Genomic DNA, 12027 nt, shown 5'->3' with positions numbered 1-12027 from the left:
TGGTCAATGACATGAGACAAAGTATATGTGAACTGCTGTATGAAAAGTGAATTTACTCTGTAAATCTTCACCCAAATCCTAATAAAAAAAAAAAAGAGGGAGACCTCAACAAGACGGACTGACATAGTGGCTGGAACATAGCAATGATTGTGAGAATGGCGTAGGACTGAGCAGTGTTCATTCTGTTGCACATAGGGTTGCTATGAGTTGGAACTGGTTCGACGGCCCTGACAACAATGGCCCCAATTTAAGAAACTCTTAACCCCAACCCAAATGCATTGCCATGAGTCAATTCTGACTCACAGAGACCCTATTGGACAGAGTGGAACTGCTCTAATTTCTCAGGGTTTTCTTAGGCTGTAATTTTTGTGGAAGCAGACTGCCACATCTTTCTCCCATGGAGTGGCTTTTGGATTCCAACCACCAGCTTTTTGGTTAGCAGCCAAGTAAGTAATTAACCACCGTATCACCAGGGCTCCTTAAGAAATTCTTAGGCTGGAGTAAGTAAATTTAGATGGTGACACCTAGCGGTGAAGCATGACATTGCATCACAACTCTATTAGATACATAGTCAAACTAGAAAAATTAAAGAGATGGAATTTCTTTCTATTAATTAGCTTCAAACCAGCGTTACATCCAATAAGGATTCAAACTCACTGCTATCAAGTCGTTTCTAACTTATAGCGACCTCTAATTGGTTTTCCAAGGTGGTATCTCTACAGAAGTAGATTGCCCAATCTTCCTTCCAAGGAGTGGTTGGTGGGTTTGAACTACCAGCTTTCTGGTTAGCAGTCAAATGCCTTAGGCACTACATGACCAGATACATGCATAAATAATTTCATAACACTTAAAAGAAAACCCGACCCAAAAAATTTAAATCATTTCCATCACAGCAAACCCATAACGTAGGTAGGGCATGTCCATTTTGCAGATAAGAAAATTAAAGTACAAAAAGATCAGATGATTTTCCCAAGCTCACAAAATCAGGTAACAGAAAAACAGGCCTATATCCTACTCTTTGATTCTCAGTCTAATTTTATTTCTATTAGACTGTGATTGGAAGGAAAAATCGGCAAGAGGAAGTTCCCAGAGGAAAAACAGACCTGAACGTATCTCCTGGCTGCCTCCACATCCTCCTGGCTGGAGGGGTTTCTGGGTTCAGCCCAGTCGCTGTTGATGGTGATGGAAATGATGCCACCTTGACTGGCGCGGTACACATCGTTATACAGATGCCAGGCCTCAGCATGAGCCTTTATTAGGTTGTGGCCAACAATGTAGGGGGCAGTGCCAGGCCTAAAGGAAATTCCTGGCAACACAATAGATGGATGTCAGTGGAGATGCAGGAGGCTGACAGAGTTACTCTCTGCCTACAGATGTCTGCTGTATGTTTGGGGAAAAGAATACAGGTGTTGGAGTTAGGAAGACTGGAATTCAAGCCTGGCTTCACTTCTTATTATTTGGCTGTGTAACTTTGGACAAGTAAGTCAGCCTATCAGTAAAATGGGCAATGCAGAGTTCTTGTGAGAAGGAAATGAAAGGATATATATGAAGGCCCTAACACTGGGTCTAGCAGATAGAAGGTTACTGATAAGTAAGTGTTGTTTACTGTTCCTCTTTCCTCAGAAGAGTGATTCACATCTCAGGTAAAGTACTCAGAACACTGGGTGCCTCAGGAGTGGCCAGCCCAGAGCTCTTTGGAGCCCTATGAAATTGAGGGTTGACAATATAGCTGATGTGAGCAGCTGACCTAAGAGATTTATTGAGAGTAAATGTTATGAGAGCGGCCCCCTCTTGTTGAAAAAAATGGTCAACCAAAGTGCCAAGTCCCGATTGGTAATGATTTGTGGCAGATCACCCCAGATTTTCCAGCATTTCCTAGATTGTCATCTGAGGAATTGCATGGATGAACGCAAATTTACTCTCGTAAACTCAGAACTAGAGGAAAGGAAAATTGGAAGTTTCTCAAGGGCAAGGACAGGTTCACCAGCCCTTAAGCAAACACCCTTAAAGTCTGAAGTATTTGGAATTTTCTGTATTTTGGAAAAGCAGCATGTTACAGATATCCTTCAGTAAGGCCCAGGAGAGTTCTCTATAATCCAGTGTACTCATTTCTCCATATCAGAACTGAGGAATATCACACTAAGTGGGATAAAGACCACAAATAGCCTCATGTTGGTTCAAGTTCAGTTTGACTATGCTTAAATGAGCTCAGGTGAGCCAAATAAATGATCAGAACCATGTGGATTTGGAGATTTTGGAAGGCCAATTGTAGACCTGTACCTTTCCTGCTCTGGTAGCGTAGTGGCTAAAGCACTTCACTGCTAACCAGAAGGCTGGCGGTTCAAACCCACCAGCCACTCCTCGGAAGGAAGGTTGGGCAATCCTACTTCCGTAGTGATACTGCCTCGGAAACCCAAGGAGGGGTCGCTATGAGTCAGGGCTGACTCGACGGCACATAACAACAACAACAACAACAACCTTTCCTGCATCTATTAGACCACACATCTCTGGTCTCCAGAAGCTTCCCACTGGAGACAGGTCAGAGTCATAGAGCAAAGAAGTAAAGCTATTGTGAGGTACTGAGGTATGAAATTCATGTTTCACAAAAGTGGTGTCAGAAACGGAACCCTCTGCTCCCCACTGAACAGCCTTGAGAAAGAGGCAGGGTTTCTGAGGCACTGCAGGTCTTTCCAGGCCTCTCTACCCATGTCACCTGGATTTCATGCCTTCGTGGCTTTAAAAATTCGACACTCCAAAGAGCTGACAAGTCTAACCTGGTACCTTTACCTGGAGCTGAGGTCCCATAGCCATAGCCCTGGTTGGCAATGACAAAGGGTTCATTCAGCGTGATCCAAAATTTCACTTTGTCTCCTAGCCTCTGGAAAAGCACATTTGCATAGTCTTTAAAGCGCTCAATGATAGTATCATTCTCCCAGCCGCCAACATCCTGCAGTGCCTGGGGCAAGTCCCAGTGGTAAATGGTCACCTGTGAAAAAGCCAGATCAGCAGTCCTGTAAGCCTTGCTTTTCAGGTCTGGTATTCCTTAGCAAAACAAAAACAAAATAAACAACAACAAAAAAACCCAAACTCACTGCCATTGAGTTGATTCCAACACATAGTGACCCCCATTGGGTTTCCAAGGTGGTAAATCTTTACAGTAGATTGCCCCATCTTCTTTCTGCAGAGCAGCTGGTGGGTTTGAACCACCAGCCTTCTGGTTAGCAGTTAAATACCTTAGTCACTGCACCACCTTTTATGGGAAGTTCTGACGTTTTATGTGCCAGCATAAAGGAGTGTGCTGTTGCTAAAGCTGAGGATAAATTATGAGACACAAAGGCTAACAGATTTTTTTTTAGAGGGTGGAGAGGCAGCAGCATTAAGGGGTGAGAAATTCACATATCTGGATCCAAAAAGTTTGGGTTTGAACCCTGGCTTTGCCCTCTACTAGATGGGCAATCCTGGGCTTCACTTCATGGAGTTGTCATGGACCTAAATCACATGGAGAGCACATGACAAGCACCCTGGGAGATCATCCATAGGTGGCTATCAGTACAGTCAGAGATTAGAAATGCTAGTGATTCAGAACCTTTCTGGAAGAAATGCACTGGAAGTCTGAGGGTCTGCGGGCCCCAAGAGGATGGAGGCATTTTACGTGTAATGGAACACACCAAAGGACATCACCTGACATGTCTGAAGGCCCTTCCCGGGGCACTGGAAACCCTTCTCTGCTGCAGTCAGATCCGTGTGGTGGCCTTTCTCTTCGCCTGGCCTTCCCTCGAATGACTCCCAAGATACCCCATGTTGATCAGGCTCTCTGCTGTCGTCAGCCTGATGGGGTACTACCCATCTTCAGCCCACACCCAAGTCTTTGTCTTTTCCTGAAATGCTCTTCTTCTGCTTCCCACCATCCAAACCCTCTTCTTCATTCAAGACCCTAAAGATTTTCTTGCTCATAGCCCTTTCTTTTGTGTTGTCTCAACACCCTCAAGCTCTACAGTGTGATTTGGCCCTGAGTTGTGTACTCTCTGGTGCCAGTGTAGAACTGTTATATGTAAAGAACCTCATTGTCCACTAGACAGTGGGGTATTGGAGACAGCAGCTCTGCTCTCTTCTCCTCCGTCATTCACAGGACTCTCTCCATAAAATCCTGCCCAGGCTGGCCTGCTTCCTCCATGTTAACAGAGAAGAGAAAAGGCCAGACAGCACTTTTATTTGGAAAAAGCTTTGGTTTTTTGGGCCCAGGAGAGAAGGGTTGCAATACATGGATTATTTTTGGCTGAGGTGAATACTCTCCATTCATTTCCTACTGCAGAGGAAACAAATAGCGTTACAGAATTGTTATCCTTTTTCAGTCCTTTGTTATAAATGGCCCAGAGGATGGCAAGGAAGGGTTCTTAGGCTCCCAAGTAAAAATAAAAAATGTTGGTGATAGAAATTAAGCTCACGAATGAGTTTCTGTCAACTTATTCATAAATTTATGGCTTAAGAGCACAGGCACCTGTAATCCAGCAATTCTGCCCCTAGGATTGTATGCTACAGACCAACTTTCACACATGTGAGATGATGTATGTCTACAGCTACTCAGGAGTCCTCCTGGGTGACACAGTTAAGCACTCAGTCACTAAGGGGAATCCACCCAGAAGTGCCTGAGAAGAAAGGCTTTGCCATCTACTTCTGAAAGATCAGCTACTGAAGACTCCATGGAGCACAGTTCCACTCTGATACCCATGGGGTAGCTATGGTCAGAAGTAATTTGATGGTAACTGGTTTGGTTTACTTTGTATAGCTACTTGTAGTTTTGGTTACAATAGCAAGAGTGGAGACATGCTAAATGTCCATCAGCAGGAAAATCATTAAAGAAGTGTGATATAAGCAGGATTCCACATAACTGTTAAAAAAGAAAAAAGCAGAATAAATGTGGAAACTCTATTCACCGAGATGGAAATATCTATAAGGAATATTGTTAGATAGAAACCAAAGCAAACACACTGCCATCAAATCAATTCCAACTCATAGCAATCCCTGTAGGGTTTCTAAAGTAAATCTTTACAGAAGCAGCTGATGGGTTCAAACTCCCAATCTTTTGGTTAGCAGCTCACTGCCTTAACCACAGCACCACCAGAGCTCTCTTTGTGAAATAAGAGCAAGTACCAAATAGTATGCATGGTCTGCTACCACCATGAAAAGAAAGGAGAAAAAGAAGTATTCATGCAAACATATACACATATGCTCATCTATTTGCTTATATATACAAAAGAAGGATGCACAAGACTAGCAAAACTGGTTGCCTGTATGGAGGGACCTGGATGGCTGGGGTCAGGGATGGGAAGGAAACTCTTACGCTTTTTGAGTTCTGCTGCATGTGAACTTACAATTTTAAAAATTTAATTTTAAAACTGCATTTTGTGAACTGTTTATGAGTGGCAGAATTTGGTTTGAGACTTTTATTATAACCTGGTGGTGGAATTTGGCATAGTGCCTAAGGCATTTGACTGCTAACCAGAAGGCTGGCAGTTCAAACCCACCAGCCACTCCTTGGAAGGAAATTTGGACAATCTACTTCTGTAGTGATACCGCCTTTGAAACCCAAGGAAGGGTTGCTATGAGTTGGATCCTACTCGATGGCAGTGAGTTTGGTTTTTGGTTTGGAGCAAACTCTCACCTACCAGGGGCTGAGGGAGAGGAGCATGGGGAGTTAGCACAAGGATTCTGAGTTTCTGTTAAAAAAACAAACAAACAAAAAAACACCTCATTAAAACTCACTGCCATTAAGTCTATTACGATTCGTAGCTACCCCCTTTGGATTTCGGAGGCGGTAAATCTTTAAGGAAGTAGATTGCCCCATCTTTCTTCAGCGAAGCGGCTGGTGGGTTTGAACCACCAAGCTTCTGATTAGCAGTCAAATGCCTCAGGTGCTATGCCACCAGAGTTCCCTGAGTTTCTGTTTGTTGTGTGTTGTTGTTATGTGCCATTGAGTCGGATCCAACTCATAGCGACCCCTCCTTGGGTTTCCGAGGCAGTATCACTACGGAAGTAGATTGCCTCATCTTCCTTCTGAGGAGTGGCTGGTGGGTTTGAACCTCCAGCCTTCTGGTTAGCAGTCAAGTGCCTTAGTCACTATGCTACTAGAGCTCCTTGAGTTTAGGGGGATGAAAAACATTTGAAAATTGACAGTGGTGATGGTTGCACAACATGGTGAATGTAATTGATACCATTGAATCATATACTTAAAAATAGTTAAGATGCCAAACTATGGTACATACACACAGTGGAATATTATGCAATACTAAAGAGTAATGTAGAATCTGTGAAACACCACATAACATATATGAACTTGGAGGACATTTTGCTGAGTGAAATAAGTCAATCACAGGACAGATATTGTATTAGTTCACTATTATAAGATGTCAAGGAAAGGTTTATACATGAAAGGAAATTTTCTTTGTTGGTTAACAGGTGGGAGGGGAGGGGAGGGAACACTGCAAAAAATAAAATTTTTTTAAAAAATAGTTAAGATGACAAATGTTTTGCTATATGTATTTTTCACTACAATAAATTTTTTTTTTTTTTTTAAATAGCCTTCATCAAAAATGCATTTTGTTTCCACAGTAAACATGGCCCCCAATCCAGCTTGACATCCCCACAGGCTGCAGCCCATCTCACCTGGGGCTTGATGCTGGCAGCCAGAAGGGCATCAATAAGCCGCACATAGTAGTTCAGGCCTGCTTCATTGATGTACTTTGTGGTTCCATCTGGGAGAATGCGGGACCAGGAGATGGAAAACCGGTAGTGGGATACACCCAAGTTCTTTAGAGCTGCCACGTCCTCGGCAATCTTGTGATAACTGTCACAGGCCACGTCTCCGGTGTCATCATTCCCCACTCTTAGAGGTGTGTGAGAAAACGTGTCCCAAATACTGAGTCCTTTGCCATCTTCTCTCCACGCACCTTCGATCTCAAGAAGACAAGGTGGGTCTAATTAAATCATTCAGTCAAGCCCCTCACAAGTTCCTTAGCCTTCCTGTCAGCAAATGAGTCCCAAGTCAGGACGTAAGTCACCATCACCTTCTCTGGGAGCCTCATCTTCCCACCTGTCATAGTTATCTAATGTTGCTGTAACAGAAAACATGGCTTTCACAAACATAAATTTATTCTCACAAGTTAGGAGGCTAGCGAGTTCAGAGCACCAGTTCGAGGGAAAGGCTTTCTCTCTCTGTCTCTTTTGGACCTAGGAGGCTCCAGAGCAGGGACCCTGGGTCTAAATAATGTGCTTGACTCCTGGCTCTTCTTTCTTGGTGGTGGTAGGGACCCCAACCTCTGCTTGCTTCTCTCTCCTTTTATCTCTTGTAAGATAAAAAGTATTGCAGGTCCCCAGGGAAACTCCTCTTACATCAGACCAGGGCTGTGATGGGATCAAAAGTGTTGTAGCTCACCCTAATCCTCTTACAAATGATCAGTTTACCACATCAGATCACACTGTGGGGAATCATTACATAACTGCCACATTATGTCATTACGTAACTGCCAAACCACTGAGAAAGTTGACAGATATTTTGGGTGGACACAGTTCAATCCATGACACTACCCCTCTGATTTCTGAACTCCCAATGTTTTCTGTAAACACACATGGCATCATCATACTGTGTTACACAACTGTTTGCCTATTGAGTGACTTCCCATAAGACTGTGAGGTCTGGGTATTTGTCTTTCATCTTGACATCCCAGCATTGGGGGCAGCAATGCCTGGTGTAGGGCAGGTGTTCAGTAAAGTTTTGAATGAACAATCTCCCCACCCTCCATGAAATCCTGACCAAACAAATTCCCAAGATGCCAGGTGTGGAGGCAGAATTTCTAATCAGGACAGGTGTCACTGTGTCTGTGCCTCCCATTTCTCCTCCCACCCATCCTATGGGGAAACTGCCTATAATCTTAAATTGCCTGACAAGCATACATTGTGTAATTTACTCTGCATACATGGTATGTGATATTGTGTGACAAGATGAAGGCTGGACTTCAAATCAAGAATGCATATCCATGGCATTTCAGCAAAGAATCTATATATTTCCTTGTCTTTGTCCAAGTGTTTCTGCCCAGACTCCACCTACTCCATCTCACACAGCCAACCAAACCATGCTGATCTGACCAAATTTGAGGATGAGCAGAAGCCAGCCTTTTGGGGAGGAGGACATCCCAGATTCTCCACAACACTGTTCTGCCTCCCCACAGGGCAGTAAGTAGACTCTACTGAAATCTCTGCTCACACGCCTGTCCTCCCCAGTAGCCTATCACTTAGCCCAGAGCGTAGCACTTAGTAGGTATGTAACAAATGTTTGTCAAACTGCACTAAACTCCTCACCTGATATGCAGCAGAAGCTGCACTCCAGATGAAGTTGTCAGGAAACTGTCCATACAGAAACTCATCTTCCTTGGGCAGTGGCATGCCATTGTTGGTAATGACTTCTGTGTAGTACCTGGTGGAGGCTCTTGCTGTTCATGGCCTGCTCAAGTCATTAAAATTAACATAGTACAGTCCAAACTTGACTGTATAGCCATTCAGCCATTCAAAGTTGTCCATCAGAGACCATGCCACATAACCTCGAAGGTCTACACCATCGAGCCTGTAGGCTGGGAATATTCCAAGGGGAACAGAGAAAAGAGTTTTACACCATGAGACAGGGTCTCCAACAAGCCCAGCCAATTCATCTCAACTCAAGACAGTATTTCTAAACCATCAATACAGCTTTGCCCTAGATACACAGATCATCTTAATTATCTTTCTTTTTGCTGGCATTGATGACCACATGGGAAGTATTAATGATGGATCTTTATAAAATCAGATTCTTTTGTTGTGGTAAAGGTTTATGTCTTAACTTCAAGAATCTCTGCCCACCTTCACACTTTAAAAGTAGAAGAGCGAATTAGAGAAGAGTTTCTTGCTCTGGGATCCATGGAACCTACCAGTATATAAGCTCCATGAGAGCAGAAATGTATATGTTCCGTTTATTGTTATTCCCTGCACCTATACCCTGTCACATAATAGTTGCTCAATAAATCTTTCTTGTTGTTGTTGTTAAGTGCCGTCGAGTCGTTTCCAACTCATAGCGATCCCATGCACAGCAGAACAAAACACTGCCCGATCCCGTGCCAGCCCCACAATCCCTGCTATACTTGAGCCCATCATCGCAGCCACCGTATCAATCCATCTTGTTGAAGGCCTCCCCCTCTTTCGTCGACCCTCCACCCTACCAAGCATGACATCCTTCTCCAGGGAATGGTCCCTTCTTACAACATGACCAAAATATGTGAGATGAAGTCTGGCCATTCTTGCTTCCAAGGAGCATTCTGGCTGCACTTCCTCCAGGAGAGATCTGTTAGTTCTTTTAGCAGTCCATGGTACTTTCAGCATTCTCCGCCAGCACCACAACTCAAAATCATCAACTCTTCTTCAGTCTTCCTTAAGAAATCTTTCTTAGATAAAGCAAATCTATTTACCTATGAAAATACCCTTGTGAGCACTCTGTGTGTACATTTGTGCATTTTCTCTGGGGAGATGACTATAGTTTTTTTTCAGCATCTCAAAGGAAAAGGTAACCCTCAAATAGGTAAAGAATCATGGAATTAGAGCTTAGGAAAGAGATACTAGTTGATAGTTCATAAAGCACTTCAGGCACATGACATATGGGTATGGGATGATTTTGTAAAGGGGTTGAGAACCCTCACATACCTTTCAAAGCTTCATTGATGTAGGTTTTATGGTAAAATATCCTATCGGTGTCCTCCACTTTTGGATTTGTCAGCCCCACTCCATTTTCAGTGATGTAAATGGGAATGTCACCATACTCTTCTTTGACCCAGTTTAGCAGTCTTCGTAAGCCCCAGGGCACAGCTCTGCTCATGGCCGTGGAAGGCCACGAAGCATCCTCCTCCTCTGTTGTCTCCTGGTCGTCTTCATAGGAAGGTGGGTTTAGCCTCGGTGTTTTATGCTGCACAATCCTGGAGGAGTAGGTGTTGAGGCAGAAGACATCGGCAGTACCCTTAACATACCTCTTCTCTTCCTCAGTGAAGCTTGGCAGACGGGAGGCGGCTAGGTGTTGTAGTTCACTCCTGTTCCCCACTGTCCACTTCATGGCATTGGGATAGTCTCCATTTCTGAAAATGGGGTGGGCGAACCAACCCAGGGAGAACTGCAGCATTCGGTCAGCAGCTTCCACGTCTCTTGGGACCCCTGGTGACTTGGGCTCTGCCCAGTGTGCATTAAGGCTCAGTGATATCACACCCTTCTGCTTTTGCCTATACTTCTCATCATAAGTGTGATAGACTCTGGCATGAGCTTTGATGACAGCATGGCCAATCCTATAAGGTGCCCAGCCTGGGTCCTTCACCTTTGGAGGAAAATCCCCTGAGCCATAACCTACCCAGGCCTGGTACATGGGCTCATTAAAGGTCATCCAGAACTTGACTCTGTCACCAAAGGTCTGGAAACAAAAGTCTGCATAGCTGTCAAATATCTCAATCAAGGAAGGATTATCCCAGCCTCCAATATCCTGGAGGGCTTGTGGCAAGTCCCAGTGGAATAGTGTCACCATGGGAGTGATGTTGCTTGCCATTAAGCCATTGATCAACCTGTTGTAATAATCAACACCATGACTGTTGATAGAACTGTTTCTCCCAGTTGGGAAAATCCGAGACCAGGAGATAGAAAAACGGTAGGCCTTTACCTTCAAAGCTCGGAGCATATTCAGATCTGCATCTAATTGGTTATAGCTGTCACAGGCTATATCTCCAGTGGCATTGTCTTTCACATTGTTCCCTGGTGTGTGAGTAAAATTATCCCAAATGCTGGGACCTTTGCCATCGGCATCCCAAGCTCCTTCAATTTGATAGGCTGAAGAGGACACACCCCACAGAAAGTCATCCCGAAACGTGCCGTGGTAGAACAGATCTCTTTCAAACTTGGGTTGGTTCGAGAATTTTTCCCAAACTACTTTAGCCTTGGAAGGCACCTCAGATGGAAAAGCAAAGGCCCTAATTTTGGGAGGGTCATTTGGTGTAATAGGTGGTGGCAGCTTATTTGGTGAGGAAACCTTAGTGAGGAAGCCATTCTTTTCAATGATGCTGGTGAAAAAGTAGGCAGATCTCCTGGGAGTTCTGGGTTTGCTGCTGTCACTGAAGTTGACATGGTGAAGCCCAAACCTCTGACTGTAGCCCGAGGGACCTTCGAAGCCATCAACAAAGGAACGAACAACGTAAGAACGAACATCCACAGAGTCCTCCTTGATAGCTGTGAAGAAAAACAAAAGTTGGGGTTATTTTAAATTCTCTGTTACTGTGGCTAATTTTAAAAAGTTTTCCTTTAGATAAAGTTTTGGAGGTGACTTGGGCTAACCAAAAAAAGTTAACTCCTTTTTCCTCTTCAGAATGAATAGAAAGAAAATACATATCAGATCACTTCTGTGACCATAAATCTCAATCCAAAGGAGCATCCTTGCCTTATAATGAATAATAAAAAGAATGTATCCCATATAAGGAAACTTTCTTTGTTGGTTACCAAGGATGGAAGAGGAGGGGAGGCTAAATTCTTGATAGGTTGGAAGGAAAAAAATACACACACACACACACACACACATATGTATATATATGCCAATCTGAATATGTTCTGAGCTTTGAAGGTAAAGGCCTATTGTTTTTCTATCTCCTGGTCTTGGATTTTCCCAACTGGGAGAAAGAGTTCTATCAACAGCCTTCTATTAGGAGCCTTCTGGTTAGCAGTCAAATCATTTCATCTTTTAAAAATGTGTTTTTACTCCTTGGAGAGAAAAATCATGGGAGAAAGAAGGGCTGCTTATGCACAGGGAGATAGCTCAGGGAGCAGGAGTATATGGAGGGATGGACACTGGGAAGAGGTAACTATGGGGAGGAAGTGGGAGGGGAGCTGTTGCATTGTGGTAAACTGTGGTCAATGATATGAGACAATGTATATGTGAACTGATGTATGGAAAGTGAATTTGCTCTGTAAATCTTCACCCAA

The 12027-nt window shown here is 43.8% G+C and overlaps 1 protein-coding gene across 1 annotated transcript in view; it reads right to left on the bottom strand.

Annotated features, from left to right (window-relative positions):
- The window catches only part of LCT (lactase), a 98477-nt gene that overhangs the window by 20309 nt on the left and 66141 nt on the right, over nucleotides 1–12027 (bottom strand). Inside the window, 5 exon segments of the mRNA XM_007952500.1 lie at nucleotides 1104–1306; nucleotides 2788–2986; nucleotides 6664–6954; nucleotides 8356–8624; nucleotides 9724–11280. Coding sequence (XP_007950691.1) covers nucleotides 1104–1306; nucleotides 2788–2986; nucleotides 6664–6954; nucleotides 8356–8624; nucleotides 9724–11280 — 2519 coding nt within the window.

Source organism: Orycteropus afer, unplaced genomic scaffold (genome assembly GCF_000298275.1).
Source record: "Orycteropus afer afer isolate SDZICR_OR568_19922 unplaced genomic scaffold, OryAfe1.0 scaffold00342, whole genome shotgun sequence".
Classification (NCBI taxonomy): domain Eukaryota; kingdom Metazoa; phylum Chordata; class Mammalia; order Tubulidentata; family Orycteropodidae; genus Orycteropus; species Orycteropus afer.
This window is presented reverse-complemented; position numbering and strand designations above follow the sequence as displayed.